Source organism: Toxotes jaculatrix, chromosome 16, assembly GCF_017976425.1.
Source record: "Toxotes jaculatrix isolate fToxJac2 chromosome 16, fToxJac2.pri, whole genome shotgun sequence".
In the NCBI taxonomy this organism is placed as follows: Eukaryota; Metazoa; Chordata; class Actinopteri; family Toxotidae; genus Toxotes; species Toxotes jaculatrix.
The window spans coordinates 8,134,187-8,155,342 of record NC_054409.1 but is presented as its reverse complement, the minus strand read 5'-3'; the positions used below and the strand labels follow the sequence as shown (position 1 = coordinate 8,155,342).

The 21,156-nt window shown below is 40.2% G+C and overlaps 1 protein-coding gene across 3 annotated transcripts in view; it reads right to left on the bottom strand.

Moving 5' to 3' along the window:
• cacna1bb (calcium channel, voltage-dependent, N type, alpha 1B subunit, b) overlaps window positions 1-21,156 on the bottom strand; it is a 145,431-nt gene that overhangs the window by 22,636 nt on the left and 101,639 nt on the right. For all 3 annotated transcript variants that reach the window (XM_041059550.1, XM_041059551.1, XM_041059552.1), the window contains 13 exons: window positions 20,927-21,056; window positions 19,687-19,816; window positions 18,844-18,903; window positions 18,142-18,248; window positions 11,653-11,749; window positions 8,158-8,318; window positions 7,811-7,948; window positions 6,640-6,841; window positions 5,942-6,106; window positions 4,350-4,460; window positions 3,099-3,182; window positions 1,276-1,392; window positions 356-421 (listed from right to left, as the gene is read on the bottom strand). In XM_041059550.1, the coding sequence (XP_040915484.1) occupies window positions 356-421; window positions 1,276-1,392; window positions 3,099-3,182; window positions 4,350-4,460; window positions 5,942-6,106; window positions 6,640-6,841; window positions 7,811-7,948; window positions 8,158-8,318; window positions 11,653-11,749; window positions 18,142-18,248; window positions 18,844-18,903; window positions 19,687-19,816; window positions 20,927-21,056 (1,568 nt within the window). The remainder of the gene's footprint in view (window positions 1-355; window positions 422-1,275; window positions 1,393-3,098; window positions 3,183-4,349; window positions 4,461-5,941; window positions 6,107-6,639; window positions 6,842-7,810; window positions 7,949-8,157; window positions 8,319-11,652; window positions 11,750-18,141; window positions 18,249-18,843; window positions 18,904-19,686; window positions 19,817-20,926; window positions 21,057-21,156) is intronic.

The following is a 21,156-nucleotide window of genomic DNA, read 5'->3' as shown; positions in this document are numbered from 1 at the left end:
TCATATACTACGAGGGGAATAAGGATCACTTAATCCTTTGGATACGCTCTATATTACCTCTGAAAAATCCAATATCTGCACAATGTTCTATCCATGCAATATACATACTTGTTTTTGAAGCTTGTAATATTATATTTTTATTGATTCAGCTTTATGGAAATGTTAGAGGTCGATGTTTGTGGTGTTAAAGTGGACACACTACAAATCAGTTCACAGCAAATGAAATCTGACACATCAACAGCACAAACTAGGACCTCACAAAGGAACTGGACCCTGCACCCCTGACTGACAAAAACAGTTGTGTAGATCATTACATTCAGACTTGCTCAGCACAGCTGGTCATGTCCCCACTCACCTGCATTCCAATGATGGCATAGATGAAGAACAGCATGGCAATGAGGAGGCAGACATACGGCAGAGCCTGAAAACAAACACACCAATACAGCTTAAAGACACTAAAAGAGCACAAACAGACACACGTCACCTCAAATTTCCACACATTCACTGCTCACTCTCACACACACACACACACACACACACACACACACACACACACACACACACACACACACACACGCACACACACACACACAAACACACACAAAGCTGATTCTCCACAGAGGACTAGTCGCCTTTGTAAGATTTTACAGTCTTATTTAAGAAACGGAGCAGTCAGCCTGACCTGCAGGGTTGATTCTTTTAACCAGCTATTTATATCTCTGTGAGGAGGAGGTGAACATTTGTTGTAATTAAATAGGCACCTTTTAACACTCTGCAGCGACTGTCCATTTTCATTGGGTTTAAAAGCTCTCACCACTGACATTAAAGCTGCTATAAATTCCCTCGGCTGCAGCCCGGCGCTTCGCATTAACTCGACTTGTCCCAGTGGATTTAGAAAGCAAACCAGCACTGTGTGATACTGCTGTGTCCTGAGAGCTTTTTAGTTCGATGTTAACAATAACAGAGGAATCCTGCAGCGTCTCTGCCTGATTTTGAGCCTTATATCCCACTATTTGTGTGTATTTCTGTTTGATTTCCATTTATTCAGCTACAAAATCAACCGAACCCACATGGTCAACTTTAAAATCTCTGTGGAATGAAGCATCTGCATTCTTATTTACTTCTAATTTTCCAGCATAGATTCATTTAATCTCTTTCTGTATAATATATGCTACACAAGTACACTTTATTTACTTACTAATAAGTTTTATATACTTATCCAGAGGCACACACTGTTTGGTGGCATGTTTAAATTCCCCCTGCATGTTTTCTCACCTTGAAGGACTGAACGAAGGTCCACAGCAGGATGCGGATGGTGTAGCCCTGCCGCAGCAGCTTGATGAGACGAGCAGCTCTGAACAGCCTCAGAAAACTCAGGTTGATCATCTTGTTCTGGGGGAGAAAAGAATCTGTGAGATACAGTGGTATACAGTGGTATAACTTTATATAAATGTATATAAATGGAAGTGACACAACCTAGACAGTTTCATAACATTATCTATATAATAAATCAATAACCTATTAAATCAGTAGATTCAATGCCTTACTTTTTGAAAGACAGAAAGTCAAAAACCAAAATACAACAATGAATGAAACTGTCTGAATCCAGTCAGAACAGATGGAAAAAGACTCGATCACTTGTGTGAAAATCTGTGTTTTCACTTTTCTTTAACCAAAGTTGACTTGCGCTGTAAAAATGTCAGACACAGCAACAAGTGGCTGAGTCTGTTGAGCTCATGATTTTTTTAACAAGCACAAAAACATGCCCCGGGATGAGATCATGTAAATGAGCTGAAAACCAAAACAACTAGTTTCAAGGTCTTTGTAGAATCAAGAGTCTCTTTATGCTGATGCGCTGATCTCATTTTAGCTCTAAATCTTCATGCTAACAACAGGAAGTGTAGGACCCTGACAGACTAAAGCACTTGTTACATTTTTTGCAGCGTACACTTTAACATCAGATCTTATGCCACTGAAATTGCTCTGGATGATTGTGTCGTTGTTAAAGCATCAACCTCTAACAGTTGAATAGATCCTCTTCTTTTATACCATGTCACACTGTGGATTCAGTGGGTCGACACTTTAAACCAAGACTGAGGGAGAGAACAACACACACACACACACACACACACACGCACACTGACTGGGGGGAAATGACCAACAAGCCAACAAGAAAAGCCACTTACCGTCTAGAGGTGTCAGATGTGACAGAGTGAGGGCACAGGCGCCAGGAAAGACACAGCAGAAGATGGAAACAGCAAAAGAGAGAGAAAAAAACAGAGAGGGAAAGCGAGAGAGAAGAGACAGAAAAGAAGACTAATGATCACAAGAAGAGAGAGAGAGACCGACTTTGCCAAACAGAAAGCTACAGTACCCAGCCTCAGTCCTCTGTCTCCATAATCAAATGGTTTTGTCTATTTGTCTTCTGCTGTAGTTCAACAGAAGGAACTAAATGCCCCAAACCGTAATAGCAGCAACGTTCCTCCTGCTGCCCTCCGCCTGCCTCTGTTTTATGTATCGATTTTCATTTTCATCTCTGAGTATTGATTTTCATTTTCGTTTTCTGTATTGATTTTCGTGATTTTATGTGTCTGCTCCTGGTTTGCTCGGCTGAGCTTTTGGTTTGAGGACTGGGAGCATGAGAGCATAGCAAAGCACAGACTTCTACATCCATGATTTTTGAAAACGAAACACTTTGTTCAGATAAGAAAAAAGACACATCTGTAATGAAAATGTAAATAATTGTTGATGATTTGCTGCTTTTCTCTGCTTTTCTATCCTTGTAATTTGAGTATCTTTGGTTTCTGAACTGTTGGTCAAACAAAACAAGGAACATGAAGAGGTCAGCTCTCGTGGGCTTGTGATGAACATTTTTCACTTTGACTTTTTATATTCATCAATTAATCAAAAAAAAAATAGTAGACTAAATTATTATGAAAAAAATCATTATTTGCAAACCTAATGTAAATTATGTTCACTATATAAGCAACTACAGTCTCAACCGCTGCTGCAGCTGAGAGTGTGAACCCATGTGACCCATGGGAGACTGGCTGGTGAAACTGAGGACACCAACCAGGAGGGCAAAGGTCATCACTTACCTTGATCTCTGTGACCAGGATGTCTGTGATGCTTCCAAGCACAGTCACTAAGTCAAACACGTTCCACGCTGCTTTCAGGTAGTTCTACAAGACAAAGACAACACAAGAGGTGAGACTGGACACAGAGAGTTCATTCAAACTTTAAAATGGTGCGCGTATTTGATTCATTTCATTTGTGTTTTTATTCTCCTTAGTATCTTTCTTACTTTTTATATGGAAAAAAATCCACCACTTTTGGAACAAGTTGACACAGCCTCTGCGGGACATAAACTTTAACAGGACATGATTCTGCTCATTTAAGTGCCCAGTAACACTCTATGCATATAGTTAACTATACACATAAATGTTCAATGTTCCTATTGACTGAAGGAAAAAAAAAAAAAAAAAACTAAAAGACTGCAAATACACAAAATCCACAGCGAAATCCAGACATCCTCCTGGGAACAAAAATCTATATGTGCATGTGCAGCACACAAAAATATTGACACAATCCCCTGCATAAACTGACTGCCGTGCTGCTGCTTGCAGTCTGGACCCCCCCCCAGACTGGTCAGTCATCCAGATCCTGAGGGCAGAGGCTGGTGCCAGGCCCTGCAGCTGCAGTCTAAAGAGATGCAGCAGCCGAGTGTTTATACCGGCAGATGCAAGCCCATCCGTCTGGTCTTAACAGCTAAACAGGTGGAGGTAAGTGGTGTGTGAGAAAAGCTATTTAATAAATGGGCCTTGTAAATGGAACGGAGCCAGAGATGAAATGCCTCGCTGCAGGGCAGACGGCCCCATGTTGCGAGAAGATTTATTCCTGTTGCACACCCTTGTGTTCGCCCCCTCTTTTTGTTAGTAGCTCACCCTCCTTATTCCTGAATTTAAGCCTTAAAAAGCATTAAAACATTACTTTGCATCTTTTATTTACTGCTTTTAATGTTATAAACCCTCTGATACTCTATTTTCAAAATCCTTCAAGAAACACCCCTCCAAGTTTCTCTTAGTGTGACTGTGTCCCCATCTCCTGACACTACAGACCACTTATCAAAACAATCATGTAAATCACTTTAACTTTAACAAGGATTAAATGAACTGAGGACCACGAGCACAGTTACAGCAGTCTAAGGCAGACACCCTCAGTCTAATTTTTCTGGCTGTTTCACATGTCCAAAGAGAGATTTTCCTTCCTGTGTGTAAACGGAAACACAACAGTGAATAATTGGCGAGTGTTTGCAGAGTGCAGCGCAGCATATGTTCTCGACAGCTCACCAGTGGACCGAAGGCAATAATCTTGAGGATGCACTCCAGCGTGAAGAGGGCTGTGAAGACGATGTTTAAGTATTTCAGCATGGACTCGTACAGGTCTGGAGCTCCGTAGAACTGAGGACAAAAGGCAAAACATACACGGAGTATATATGTTGAAACCTTTTACACCATTTACTGAAACCATGAGTCCAAATGAAACTATGAAACAGACAATTTACAGACAACTTCTAGTTTATTACTCACTCTAGCAAGATGCAAATGCATCTGTCAGTCTCAGCTGCATACACATACTTTAATCTTCTCAGTATCAGCAGGGGCTGACTGTCCATCCACTGTGATAATGGCAGGTGATCGTGACACTGAAATTGTCTGGGTCTGTATGTGTTTGCGTTAGTCACTGGTCATTGTTAGTCCAGGACTGTCATTACTTTATGGTCCAGAGGGAAGCTCAACATTTTAGACACTCAGGAATTCATGTGTTACAGGAAGAAAGAAAATATAATATGAAAAGATGTTACTTTACACTGACATTAAGTGTTTTTAAGCTTTTTTCCACATTAAAGGTCCTGAGATGAGCACCCTCCCTCCCCTGAGTTTGTGTTTTCATCATTTCTTCCACTAAAAAATTATAAAAACGCCTGACTGACTCAATGTACCCACCACAATTGCAGATGCGAACCAGTTAACTAATCTTTAATGAGATAAACATTTCCTGCACAACTTATCAGTCCAGGTCAAACTGGCTATTAGAGGCTAAGTTGTCGGCAAACCAGTCTCTAGTCGCCACCCAAATATAGAAATTACAGATATCAGAGTGATATTGATTTTCTTATTCAACTCTATCTAAATTCCTTCAAAGAGAATATCTGAAAAACCTTTCAAAGTGCTAACACACAGATGTAAATACAGTAGACAAAGGTCTATGGATCACAGCCCCATGCTGTTTTCAATTTAATGCTGGTTCTATAAACAGTACGCGTACTAAACAAATAACTACAGGTCAGTCAATATTTTAATTTTATTTTACTGCTCCCCTCTCTCTGCTGCCTGATTTAAAAAATGGGACTTCAAATAAGTTTAGGGGCAGAGTTTAGGGACATAATCTGACAAAAAGAAGTAAACATGAAATATTGTTGGATAGTGTGAGTGTTTACAGAGCTCCTCCCTGACACCAGCCTGCATTACCCACACTGGCTGTTTCATTCCCTCAGAGATTTTCCCCTCTGAGTAGATGAATAAAGGAGCTGCCAAGACACGAGCACTTCTCTCTGAGAGCAGCGAGCAGCGTTTGGCAGAGGAGTCACAGTGGTGCACTGGCGGTGGAGCTGTTTGATTTTTAATTGTTGACCATGTCTCGAGGACAGACCAAGGCTGTTGTAATTGCCTTTATGCCTTAAAACTAAATCATTAAATGGTTCAGGTTTATGGCAACAGCTTCTGTAATGCTTTTTTTTTTAAACATTTCATTCAACAGTGTGTTGTGTCACTGTGGGAACTAAATAATTAGCACTGAGCCAACACACTAGTTTTTATCTGGCTGAGAAGGATCTGAGAGGAATTGGTGCTTTGGCTCATTAGCAGGAGGAATCACTGACCTTCATCATCAGCACGACTGTGTTGAGAGCGATTAAAGTCATGATGGCGTACTCAAACGGAGGTGACACCACAAATTTCCACATCTTGTACTGGAAGGACTGCTTGTTCTCAGGCATGTATCTCGTCAGCGGTTTGGCGTTGATGGCAAAGTCTATACAAGCTCTCTGTTGTAGGCAAAACACACAAACAGGTCGTGCATGAATCCTCTCTCTGAACGGAACTTCGCACCTTTCATCACAGAAGAGAACAGTGCTGTAAATTGAGTTTAATAACAAGAAAGACAGCTGGCAAGCCCAAACATTTTGTAATATCAAAAGACGGGGTGCTCTTTGATCACTGGCCAATACTTTACAGACAAAAAAAAACCCCCAGCATGATTTCAGCAAAGTCCCTGTGAAGTGGAGATGAAGAGAGCGATGAAGATAAACCCCACTGTTTTCTTTGTCTGTGCTTTGTTCTGTTCTGTTTGAGGGAACTGTAAGTCATGTTCGACATAATTTGCCTGGAAGTGATATTTATTAGTGGATCATTGTGTGCTTTGATTTCTAATGAAAAAATAACTTTTGGTGGAAGAGACAAACATTTTGGGAAGTTAGCGCTTCTGCACTGATAATTAGTGTGTGTTCTTCTTGCATGCATGTAGGGAAGATGGGGCGGGGGGCATTGTTTTCCAGGAGAAAATCCAAGAAGCTCCCACCTCATTCTTCTCCAGGCTACACTCAGACAAGGCCTTGTCTCCCTGCTCCTGAAAGGTGATGATGATCAAAGCCACGAATATGTTGACGAAGAAGAAGGGGAACACCACGAAGTACACCACGTAGAAGATCGATGTCTCCATGCGGAAGCCTGGGCTGGGGCCCTGATCTTCGTAGGTAGCGTCCACAGAGTGCTTCAGGACCCTGAACAGAAGGATCAGCTGAACTGATGAGAGATTTGTACACAACCAACCATGCGAAAATACACACCAGGCTGTAAAACGTTGAGTCTGAGCCTTGTAAAATATATGTAGGCATTCAATGAAATTCCTTCCTCTGCTCTGTTCCTGGAGGAAACATGTCCCTCAATCTTTATTTTGCACTTGCAAAGTCTATCTTTACAGATTATTACAGTGCGAGCTGGAGGAGAGAGAACCAGTGTTGAGCACTGCCTGTGCACTTTCTATAAACTGGCTCATAATCTGTTACTGAGTCTGAAGCACTTTGCAACTTTTGGAAACAAATAAATATGATGATAATGAAGAAGAGGACAATTGTTTGTACTGAATGTTTCTAATGTTAAAAAATGGGAGTGAATGGAAATCCAAAATAAAAATACAAGATTTAAGATTTTTGATTTATTCAAATTCTTAGGTATCCAAAATTGTTAAAACTAGTAAACACTGTATATCTTGAAGTGAAGTTCAGTTGTGAGTCCTTTCTTGTGGTCAGTGTGTTACTGTGCTGTCACTTCTTGTTTAGAGGTGTTTGACTTCAGATGATCATGACAAGCTTAATCTGTTTAACAGTTTACGTACAATGAATGAAATAAGCAAACATCCATCAACGATCCTTGACAGAGATGATGGCGTTGATGAATGTACTCGTGGTGCTTCAGCTCAGGCACAGAGTGGCGGACATCGATGCAATGAGCCTTGATTACATCTCTAGAGAATGCACAGTAATTAAGCCTGGTTGAAATCAGTTGGGCTTCACCTGCACTGTACTGTCTTAAGTTTCAACAGTCCTTCAAATATTCAAGCATTGATTATCAGCTATAAATTGGCCATCTTTACTTTCTAAATCCATCTGATTTATCATTTCCTTATTCAAGGTGCTGTTTTACGTATGAAAGGTTTTACTCAAAGTGATGTGGAGGTCGTTTTGACTTACACTGGCCAGCCCTCTCCGGTGGAGACGGTGAAGAGCGTTAGGAAGGCCCACAGAACGTTATCATAGTGAAACTCATACTTCTTCCACACTCTGGGCTGAGCTGCTACGTCATCTCTGTCATAGTCCAGAAACTGACCCCTGAGTGGGAAACACATGGAGAAACAGAATCAGAACCAATGAAAAGGTAACTAGACAGGAACTAGACAGTCAAATCAGAAAAAAAAACAAAGAAAAAAAGCAATTAAAAACGACACTTTAAAGTCTTATCTGACCAAGTGGTGACCACATTTTGAAAATATATTTTTAGTTTTATTAAGAAGACGTTCAGGTATGTTTTAATGGTGTACCTGCAGTCCTTCTCCAGACCCTTGGACTCGTCGGTGCAGTAGAAGAATTTGCCCTTGAAGAGCTGCACGGCGATAACAGCGAAGATGAACATGAAGAGGATGTAGACGATGAGGATGTTGAGAACGTTCTTCAGAGAGTTTACAACACAGTCAAACACGGCCTGAAAAAATATTTACACACAAACACAAACACTCAGATTGATCCATGCATGTATTTGCACATAGTTTTGAGGCGACAGCATTGATGTGTATTTGCTCCATTCCCAGAGGGCTAATGCTGACCATCGGTGGTTACAGTTTTTTGAAAAAGAAATTAGAATCATGATTCATTTCAATTTCAGATGAAAACTGAGTGAAATGAAAAATTCCTAATGCAAAAATCTGGATGAAAATTAAAAAAAAAACACAACTTGAAGCACAAAAGCTTCAGTTTCATTTTTTATAACTGGAAGCGTACTCTGAGCTTCGCTTGCCTCTAAAAGACTCAGCTGAACGAAAACTTTTTAAGCAGTAGAGCATAAACTCCAACCATCCTTAAATTTTTATTTTTTTTTCCAAACATCTGTAAAACATCTGTTTGAGTTTTAAGCATAACTGATACATTCTAACCCATTAGTGTAGCATGATTAAAGTAAATCTGGTTATTCGTTTAAAAAGCTTTGTGCCTAATTGAAAAACCGTTTTCAATCAGCTGTAGGGTAATTTACTACTCACATGACATACATGTTCTGTGGTTTTGGCGATTTGCCGATCAAAAAGAGACTGTCCTCACCAGAACAACAACAACAGCACTGATTGTTTGTTTAAACCGTTACAGCACTCACCGTGAACTTCTTGTGATTGTGTAACTAATGACTGTTGTCTCTCAGAAGCAAAGGCTGAAGTAACATGATGTTATTATGGAGCAGCGAAACTTATTAGAGTGGATTTCACGGGAGATGATGAGATGAAACACCAGAGACTGATCATTATCTGCTAAAAACATCTAACACATTACCATTTAACCATGACTGCGGTTCTTCCCCAACCGTACCCAAGTAGTTTTAAGATGCCTAAACTGAAGAACACTATGCTTAACCGTACAGGAGGTACAGGTACAGGTACAGGTACCTGTACCTGTACCTGTACAGGAGGTACAGGTACAGATCAGAAAACAGTAATTAAAATTTCTGACAAAGAAGAAAAAAAAAGAAGGACTTGTTGGCCAAATCTACCCATCTCAACTGAAACTGAGCAAAATTTGCTTGTGAAATGTAAAACTCATTGTTCCAACAGCATTTACTAAATTACTATATTTCAAATTGCAATAAAAACCTGCTTTATGATGAAATATAGTCAGTAAATGCTGTTGGAAAAATGTTTATATGTAATGTAAATGTCTGAAAACTCACCTTTCAACTAATTATACCCATTTTAACCTCGATGTCTTTACATACTATAAACTGCAAACTATAAAATCACTGCTCACTGAGTACACGAATACACGGGTTTGCATGAAGTCGGCCTTGGTGTCTCCCTACCTGTCACTCTGTCTCTCCAGCGGATTCCCTCTGTCAGTTTGTGCTGTGATCTGTCTGTGAGATGAAGTGCTTTGTCTATCTATCCTGACATGTATGCAGTCTAATGAATATGCTGCTGCATGAATGACCGCCACCGAGGCTTTTGTCTCCACAGTGAGGACAGAGCATAATTCTCTGCTCCTCTACCAGCCTGTCTGTCAAACCCCTCTGTCCTAGAAGAGTTGTGGATGAGCGTCTGTCTGCCAACTCTGATCTGTCTCAATCATCTCACTGCTATTACTCCAATCAGATCTTTCAGCTTTTGTCAGATCCATTACTTTTGGATGATCAGCTGCCTTCACGGACCAGAGGGAAGCTGTCATCTCTGCGTCAGAGGAAACAGCTGAGGGTCTTGCCTTGATGAGGGTCAAAACAGCATCTTTTCATTATTACAGATTCTTCGCTTCTTACAATTTTCACTGTGCTTGAGATTCTTTCTCCACTCCAAAATTTCCACTTCCGACGAACCCCCATTTTTTCACTGAGATGGCAAATTTTTCTCTGAGCATATCTGAGAGGTCACAACATACCATCTTCAGTTATAATGGTATGACCAGTTTACCATAAACACATTCAGATTTTGAAGATTTGCAATACTTTGAGTTCTGTATATACACTGAGTGGGAACATGAGGGGAGGTGGTGATGTTTCTGTTCTGTCCTCATATTTAATGGTCCTCTTATGAGCACAGTTCAAGTGGATCAATTATGTCAATTATGTTATAAATGTGTGTAAAAGCAAATTTTATAAGATGTAAAAAGACAAAAGAAGTGTAAACACTAGACAGACACAGACTTTGTCTCTTATTCGCAGTTATAAAACACTACAACAAAGATGGGTCATATTTAATTGAATGCCAGTTTGTCAGCTATTTAAAGATGAATGGCAGTCAACACATTGCAATGTGACATTTAACTGAGCTTCAAACAGGCGAAATGATCACAAAACTGCAGGTGCAGTATCAATAAAATGGGGCTGACTGCTAACTGGCACACAGAACTAGCTAAAACTCTCCCCTGACCGTTGTCAGCATGGACTCAAACAAAACAACGATTTCCCATGGCTTCCTGGTTAAAAAAAAAAAAAAAAAAAGTAAATTTTCTATGCATGTGTTCACTATGTTCCAGACATTCTCATTTTTTACAATATGAATTAATACGCAGCGTCTGTTTATTAGCACGGCTAGCTGTCGGCATTCAACACTGTCGGCATTCAACAAGCTGGTTGCTACAAAGTTAACTATGCTACAGACAGACAGAAGCTATATTCTGGTAAAATGATGGGTATTTGGTCTGTACCCACCATACAGGTGGTGGTTTAAAATGTTTTAAGGATAATTTTTCATTGCTTTTCATTGAAATTTATTGTAACTGCAGAGAAACCATTCTAAGTACGGTTGCTGTACTTAACTAACGAAACAGAGGAGCAGCTCCTAACCTTTAATGCCTCCACGTGAGAGCGTCTGATGCTCACGTCAACACATTTTCTCAGTGGTTTTGCCTACCTGTTGCATCTGTGTCCGTATCTTTAGAGGAGTGTGTGTTCTGGGAAATGCAGGCTCTAAAACAAGCCTCCTTGCACAGAATTGCTCCAGTAGAAGAAGCAATATTCAGTCACTTACTTCCAATTTGTGTGACTTTAACTCCTTTTGTGCTCCACAGCCAGGAACGCCCCCAAAGGTCAAACAGCTCAAATCTTTCATTCAGAACCATAGATGAAAGATTTATATCTGATTTATATTTGATTTAAAACATATCTGTTTTAAATCAAATAGCCTACACTCTTTCCTCTTTGATATGCAGGACCGTAAACGCATTTGATTCATGATAGTGTCAGTGACTGTCAGCGACTGCTGCACCAGCTGCTCTCTTGCCTATTTTTTTTTTTTTTTTTTCCTCAGAGTGGACTGGGTGGGTGACAGATTGGATTACTGTACCTTCAGCTTGGGCAGCCGTTTAATGGTCTTGAGTGGCCGCAGGACTCGGAGGACCCTGAGGGACTTGATGGTGTTGATGTCCTTGCCTTTCGTCCCTCTGTGCAGATTGAGAGTACAATTAGTCTGGGTGAAGTGGTGTAACAGATAATCATGTAAACCCTCTCATCCCATCCCCCGGTAACAAGAGCTGATTGTAGTGCATGAGGCACAGTGTGTATGAGGGATACCTGTTTGCATTTTGTTAGTAGAGTAATGCATGTGGATGCATAAATAAATGTTATTTTACAGAAACATGCTATGATAGAAGATTTATGTGTGAGTAAGTGGAGAGAAGCCAAGTACATTTACTCAAGTACTTCAGTTCAAACTTGAGATGTTGCTACTTTACATGATTTTTTTTTATTTTTGTGGGATTTTCTACTTTCCTCTGTAACATTACTGAGGGAAATGCTGCATTTTTACTTTACTATACCATTATACTACACTTATCTAATGACTGTAGTTACATGTTACTTAAGATTTTACATATACAAGAAATAAACTAGTGAAATATCTAGTGTTGATATCTATTTGTTTCCACCCTTTCATCTCTTTTACTTTTTGTTTTTTTCCTTTTGTCTTTTGTTACATCTGCCTTTCCTTCACTTCTCTACTTCTCTTTCCCTGCTTCTTCTCTCTTCTTCCTTCCTTTCTTTCCTTCTTTCCATTTCTCCTTATTCTTCCTTCCATATTTCCTTTTCCTTGCCTTTTTTCTTTCCTTTGGTTCTTCCCTTTATTATGTACTTCGTCTTTCGTTCTGTTTTTTCTCAGTTCTCTCACATAACAGTCACGCAGAGCTCACGTGCTGTTTCTGTAGAATAACATCAAACATTTAATACTTTCTGAGAGTGAATGCACAAAGAATGAGCCTCTGGTGCAGGAGGCAGCTTCTTTGCAGGAACCACTGCTGTCAGTCAACGTGCTGATGCGGCACGTTTTGTTAACTAGTCACAGAGTGGGAGGTGGGTGTGGGGGTTTAAAAACTAGCAGTTATGGTAATAACATACAGCTGAGCCATCATTCACTCAGAGACTGACATTGGCCAAGGACAGTGGGAGAGGGATTTTTAATTAATTAGTCACACACACACACACACACACACACACACACACACACACACACACACACACACACACACACACACACACACACACACACACACACACACACACAATGTGGCTGTCACTCTCCATAAAAAGGCTTTCTCATTTGTTTCTTCTCCACTTTAAAGAATTCTGAGAGGTAGAGAGCGAGTGTGTGTGAATATCTATGGATGTGCAACAGCAACAGTTTTGTGCGTGAAGGATGTGGAGAAGGACACAAGCACACCAGAATAAAATAAAGTCTAAAAGCCCTGTTAGTGGCCCCTAGAGGCCTCACGGCTCCTTACACCAGCACGTCACTAGGGTACAGACCAAACAATGCTTTCATCCACTAGAGACACAAACTAATCCTAATGTAAAAAGGTGCTATTTAATAATGCATTAGAAAAACACAGGCATCATTTAACCAGTGTGTTTTGAATGTACTCGTCCTCACAGATCAGCTAAATGTGCATGTCCAACATCTGCTTACAATTATTCACAGTACTTTGAGTAACACTTTGTTTAAAAGGGTCGTTTACTAGAAAGTAATTGATATTTAACTGTTATTTCTTTAAAACTTTCTTTAAAGAAACAGGTAAGGATCAAGGGACAATGAAGGCACTTTTATTTATTGTTTGCAAAGAAACTACACTATAATTTTATGTATTTATTTATTGTGTGTGTGTGTTGTTTTTTTCTTTTCTACCTGAGTGGATTTTATTTGTAATTGCCTCTCTTTGAAAGGTGCTGTATAAACACATTTGCAAGGGATCTGCGAAAGAAAGCATTATCATACTATGAGCTGACATTTAACACCATCTTCTCTTATCTCTTCTGCTCTGTAAAACCCATTGCTTTAAATTTCCCCAGACTCACTAGGACACACACACACACACACACACACAAACACACACACACCGGCCTCGATCAGTCAGTCAGTGCTGCAGAAACTTTCCTTTAAAAGACACTTGGTTGACTGGTAGAGAGTAAGAAAAACAGAATAATGAAATGTAACTGGTGTTAAAGTCTATAAGGTGGTGAGGTAGGATGAAGCTCAAACAGGAAAGAAGCATGGTTCTATATATTTTGGGCCGGGGGTTTGGGGGTGGGGGGTGGGGTGGGGGCGCTTTTCCTTTCTAAATGGAAAAATCTAAATCTAACAAAATGGCATGCAGCTCTCATGCTCAGATGACTTGGTTACCCTGGCATGCAATCTGCAAAGTCAGTGCCAGTCTTCACTATTCAAGGACCTCAACACATTGAGACGGCAAGAACAGTCTCCCAATAGCTTTCAGAAGCGCCATGGGCAAGGAAGATGTAACGTGTGTGTGTGTGTGTGGGTACAAGGTTGTGCGTTCACATCAGTCAGGCACAGATAAGCACTGATTGGCTAACGTTCTCAGCACATGAGGTCATCCTCAGTCATCATGACTGGTCCTCTCAGCTGCCCCCTACTGAGAGCGAGGAGCACTTCCTGCTCAGGGACGCAAGAGCTGACGTCCAATCAGAAGCGTTTCACCTCCTCAGCAAAACAGGATGCATGAGGCTCCTTCTATCTTTTTACAGGGGATTAAATTACATGGTGAATTTTGAATAATGTATGAGCAAATAATGTATATTGACATTCAACTGTAGCCGGCAATTGGGCTCTTTATTGTCATTTTTATAGAACTTTGTTAGATTTTATAATGACTATTGCAAAAATATAAAAATCCAGGTTAAAATCAGGTTTTAAAATGATCATTTGCAGCACAAACACTCTGTAGGTTTATATTTTCATCCCCTTCTAAAAGCATTTAATATATTATTTATGAAAAAAAACGAGCAATCTACTATTATTTTTCTTACATACACTGACTGCAAAGAATGAAAGGATTTTAATGAAACGGACAGTCAAGGTGAAGCTAAAATCCTTAATCGATTTCCCTCTAAGTCCACTGCGTAAAGAAGGAGAGATGTAGGTGAAGGGCAGGGAGGTGAATCGAGCTGCGGGCCATAATCTCTTGGCAATTTGACCAATTAAGCCCACTTTAGTTGTGATTAAGGAAGATTTACATGAAGATGAAACCACAGAAAAAGACTTTTTAGCTTTGACAAAACTGATACCCGAGTTTGCAAATAGAAAGATATTCAGTGCTGATTCATACTGTTGTACGTCTGCAGCTGTATGTTGGTTCTTCTGAAAGCTATGAGGTGGACTTCCCAATATTGTCTTTTTGTTTTGATGTCCCAATATTGGGACAGGAGGTTACTTTTCTAAAAGGAAAGAGAGAAAGGAGGGAGGGAGATTATGGTCATATCCCAAGCACCTTGGGATGTAGTTTATTTGGAAAGGTTGATACGAGGAGAGCTCTTTGTTTCACATGTGGGGGAAAAAAGGGAAAAGGGAGTCAATAAGCAAAAGTTAGATAGGGACAGTTCCCACCTGGCCACGCTTTGTTGCGATCTGATGAGAAAAAGCAATGATAAGCACACACACACAGAGACAGACAGACACACACACACACAAACACCACCCACACAAATAGAGCAAACAAGCATATGAAGAAAGACAGAGCAAAAATAAACATATTAAGCAGATATCACTCAGGCATGAAGGTACAGTGACATTATTCGGCCTTTCGAATTGACAACATCAAAGCACGATGAAAAGAAAACACGGATCCGAGATAAACAGAAGCACTTAAACTAATTACCCGGTGAAAGAGCAAAGCAGCAGACATGTCTGATAAAATATTCAAATGAAACAGTGAATATGTGTGCTAAAAGCGAGAGGACACTGTTAATGACAACAATGCACTGCATGACTACGTTCACACTGCAGGTGAGAAAATAAAGTCACATTTTATCTCTCATATGTAGCTCACTTCTGTTTCAGTGACTGAAATATTCATGTTGTTGCATGTCCCCACATTCTCAGTCACTGATTTGTTAAAATAAGATTTACATCCAAATTAGATCCAAATTGTAAAAACAAAACAAAACAAAAAAAAAAAAAAAAAACAAAACACAGAATTATCCTTTAAGCCTTGCAATGTGAGCGTAGCCTGTTTCACATTTATGTGCCATGAATGTGAGGCGATGAGGGGGATGATGGGAGGGACAAAATGCTGTGCAGGAAGTGAACGTGGGAGGGAGGGATGAAGGGGAAATGATTGAATCTGATAACCCCTGTATGAGTGAATCTCACTCTCCTACATATTTCAAAACAGGGCTGCAGCACACCAGGACCAGGCCTGCTAAACAGGATGCTGTTATTATACTTTAAAGTGCTTTAAAGTATTATTTATGTTTAGAAATGAAGAGTGAATTGTTGCAGAGAGACACATCATCCTGCATATGTCTTATTCTTTAAGTCTTTGTTTCTGAAAATGAAAAAGAAATGGTTCATAGCTACCATTCACTCTGTTTAATAGTTTCCACTTAGCATCTTTTTATTTGTGTGTCTTTTCAATCAGCAGCACTCAGACCCTTTGTTTTCATGACTATCCCGGAGCAGCTTTTACTCTTACGAAAGAGTGAACCTTTGAAACTATTGTTTCTGACAGTTCAGCATTTTCTTCATTCACTGTGCTGCCCCACTGTGCATTTTATATATATATATATATATATATATATATATATATATATATATAAAATGCACAGTGTATATATATATACACACACATAAAATATATCTGGTAAATGGAAAACAGGTAATTGCACTTGTGCACACACAAACAGAGTAAATGCCAGTATCTTTGATCGTGACTGTGGCGGTGATGATAAGAACAGCAAATAACAAAATATGACATTTGTTCAAAACATTTAGCTGTGAGAAGTCAGCTGCTGCAGACACTTCTATAAACTGTGCAAATGACACTGGCTAAGAAGGACAGGAAGGAAAGCAGAAGACACAAACAAGGAAGACAAGCACGTGGATAGAGCGATACACAGGCAGAGAGAGCAGACATTACCCCATAAGGCTCCTGAAAGCAATCCAAGCCAGAAAACGAAAGAAAGAAGGAAAAGAAAACAAGTGAAAGACAGGAGACAGAGGCAGAGTCAGCAACAGATAAAAGACAGAGAGAAGCATCAATCTACAGCTGGCGAAAGAGGAGAAATCAGAGCGACACAAAGTGTTACAAAGAAAAACACACAAACTGGGGAGAGTTTCAGGACGGAGCTAATGCGTGAAATAGTGGTGGATGCGAAATAACCGACAGCGCTGGTTGAAACAGAATATTTGATCACTGGAGACCCAGAATGCAAGCCTGTAAGCTTCAAGGGACTCATTACCTCCCTTTATACAGTGGCTGTGGATAACATTTATTTTCATTTGGCTGGAAGGTGTCTGGTAAAATTATATAAACTCCTTCTTTAATCAGTTCAGAATAATTTCTAAATCTGTGTGTAAGATATAATGAACTGCAGGTAGTGGTAGCAATACTTCTACCTCTAATGCTGCAAGTTAACGATCATTGATATAATGAACCTAACCAGTGCTTGACTTGGGCCTGTACTCACTCGCCAGCAGTGAAGCCAGATTTCTGTCTAACTGAGTTTTTATTACTAACTTGTCACTGTAGGTACTTAAAGTGTCGTTACTGTGGTGGGAAAATAGGCCTGTTTTAGTCTCCACGATAGTTATAAGAGAAAGCAAAAATGTGGAAAACTGCTGAAGCTTTTCTGTCACAATAGTTTAAGTAGGTATAGTATATGCATGAATGAAACACCTAAATGTGTCCCTGTACAAAAATGAAAGACCCCGACAAAGAAAATCACCTCCACCTCATCCATTATTTTTAAATATGAAGACATACGATACAGAATATGTAGATCTACAGCAAACTGTTGTTGTTTAACAGTATTTCAAAATGTCATTCTGTTACTGGACTTGCAATTATGGTGCCAGCATAGAGACTTAGAGACAGCCCTCCTCTGTCTCCTCCTCAACCTTAAACCTATCAGCCAAACTGTGAGTGGCCCATTAGCCGACTAACAGGGAGGGGCTGTGGAGACTTTATGTAACAGTGAAAGATGAGTTTGACATAGTCATGTCGGCAAAATAACCCCAGGCAGCACAAAAGCCTCAGAGTTCACGGGGAGTAATTGGATGAACACAATGGATTTGTTTGTTAGAGCAAAAGACAGGAGCAGGGGAACCAAGTCCCCCGTGTGTGAGTCCTGATCGAGAGATAGACACTGGGGAGAAGGTAACATCAGCTAAAAATACTGTAATACAACACAGCCTGTGATTTGTTCCAACATGTTATTGCAGTTTTTATCCATCTTCAAAATTCATTATATTTAGAGGCTGCTGTGATTAGAAAAGGGATGGGCAACAATGCAGGAATAAAAAAAAAATAAACAGAAGTTGACTTACGAGCAGGCAAAGGCCACCAGAGCTCCACTGACCACAATGAAGTCCAGAATATTCCACAGGTCCCGAAAATAAGAGCCAGGGTGGAGGAGAAGTCCCAAGTCAATCATCTAGAGTCACGGAGTAAGGAGTAAGAGAATAATACAGGAAATCACACAAGCTGTCACTCACATTTTCTTTAAGGGCTTCTCTAGAGGCCGTCCTGATTTCGCCTTTCTTCTAAGCCTGTGCAAATCTTTAAAAGACCTCTGGCTTTCATAATTAGCAGCCTTTTTGCAGTGACCCTGAGAATTCATTATCTGAAGTGTCTGGCATCAGGGCAGATGGTTATCACAACTGAGAAGAGAAAAACCACAAACCTATTAGCAATGCCAGTGCTGCTGTCCACTGTGTGCTAGCCTTCTCAGTGAGCACAGATTAGCAGATCAAAACACAACGAGAAGTCTAACATAAACCAAGCTAAATTTGGTTAAAAATGGTATATCTGAACATGGAACAAGTCCTACCTGCATGAGTTAAATTGAAATTCTATTGAAACCATTGCTATAAATTTACCTAAATGTTTAAAAAAGTTTTAAATTTTCAAACAAATTTAGCCCAACCTGGAATCCTGACTGTTGTTTGACCAAAACTTTATTTTGTAGGCTTTATTTATTTATTTATTTATTTAAAGCTCAAATCAAAGTCTACCTCCAGTCCTCTCACCTTAATCACCATCTCAAAAGTGAAGACTCCGGTAAAGACGTAATCCAGATACTTCAGAACCTGCAGAAACAGAGAGTAAGAAAATATCCTGTGAGATGATTCATCTACAAATCTAGTGACAGATGCTTTCAGTGTAAGACACTTTGGAAGTGTGTGTGTGTGTATTAACAGACCAGGTATGCGCAACATGTTCCTCTGCCCTGTCAGAGGTCTCAGACTCTGTCAGCTTTGTACTCTCCTGCACAAACACACATCGCCTGAGCACCCATGCGAGCACGCACACACAAATTAAAAACACACAAACCCACACACGCACAACATCACCTCACATTCCCTCTGTGCCTCTGACTAGAATATTAATTAGTTGTGCTTGTCTGTCAAGATGCAAAAACTCAAGTCTCATGTCTATGTGAATGTACTACTTCCTTATTCCCAACATGGGCTAACACGCCGTGCAGGGATATAAAGAGAGCAGAAACATTTCCACAGACTGGATATGCACCAGTTTTGGCATTTTATTTTTAAATTTCCTGAGTCAGAGTGTCAGTATTTTACCAAAATGGATTCAACAAAGAGCTTATTTTTGTGCTTCCTACTACTCAATCCTCAATATGGGCAAACTGTCAAGCCCTGTTAGCATGGACTCCTCAATCAGTCCGAAAGAATCAGCCAGTCAGCCCAAAAGAGACGCGTGCCTGCTGTGTACAAATCCTCATGCGCTCGTGTGAGCATGCACATTTTCATGCAAACACTGGTCTGTGTGTCTATGCGTCTGGCAACCCGTGCGTTTGTTGTATACTTCCAGATGTTTATTTATGAAGTCGAGTTGTCAGCCTGACTCACGTTGTTGCGCGGTGCGTTGGCTTGCACGGGGTCCTCGGCTGCCAGGGCGATGCTGCTCATGGTAATGACCATCAGGATGCACATTTCAAAGTAGCGTAGGTTGACCACGTAGTGACACAGCCGCCGCACCCTGCAGGATCACACACACACATATAAACACATACACAAAAGTAAAAGTGCACACGGAGCAGCGACAGCTCAGTAGGTACATTCAGGTGAAGTTGTCCAATAACAGGCCACAGACAACACACATCTCCCTCCGTGTTGAAATAAAGGTGCAGCCATAAAAGGCAAGAATCAGCCTCAGTGATACCACGTGACTCAGGGTCATCTGGGTTCACAATGTGTTTTACTCAAATCAATATATAACCTCTACTAAAGAAATACTAAAGTAAATACTGAAGGAAAACCATTTCAGTCATACTATATGTTTCTATAAACACAGCACTCGATTAGCTAAACCAAGGTGAACAGAGTCCTTTTCCTGCACTTTCTGGGACTGATAATTTAACAAAGGGCTTCAGTAAGGTGACTGAGAAAGGTCTCTGAGATGATCAGAATCCACCATTTTCCAGAGCAGAGTATCATGGCCTCAGATCTTAAGTATTGACACTTTTCTCGACAGCTTTACTCTCTGCTACAAGCCACACACTGAAGTCAACAGAACTGTATCACTGGTGTACAGGAAAGCACAGCAGAAACCTGAATTATACAAGGGTAGGAAAACGGTTATCTCTGCAATGGAGGATTTGGACATGGCCGAATTGGATTGCATGCTCCCAAAACCTCTTAAAAGCAGGTGATCCGGGAGCTTTGCCCCTCTCCTGATCCATCTCATCACCAGGTGGTGAAAGCTCGGCTCATCTCTTGTCATTTCACCTTCTCTTCTCAGCATTAAATACAAATCAGTTTGATTTTTGTGCAATCATTTTTGGACATAACTCTAAATTAAAAGACTCAGTAGGCTAAGTAATGTATAAAGCAGGGGCTAGAGAAATAAGCATTTATTGTATCATATGTAGCCCCTTTGTTTCAGGAAATGCTTTGACAGTGTAGGTGAATTAAATCATTTGGGGCAGAAAATTCTACATCCACAGCTTTCATGTGCCTTCTGTTAGTTTTTTCCCACTGTGCATGGTAAAATTCTAATAATGTGTTTGTTTCATGGACTTTCTGTTGTTCTTAATTCAACCCAAACTATCAATCTAATTCCACATCACTCCTCTCAGTTATGACTCACGGATTTGTTTGCCCGAAGATGAACATGGAGCTGTAGGGAAGAATCTGCCGAGGCCCATTAGCTGCCTCCTCTTCCTCCAGATCTTTCTTCTCCTCACTGAGTCGGAAGTTGTCACAGTCGATGTTGTTCACTGGTGTGGAAAAATAAATATACTCATTTAGTAACAAGTGAGATATTTTTAATGGATTCCAGAGGCAGGCTTTTGGTCTATGTGGCTTTTGTATGATTGT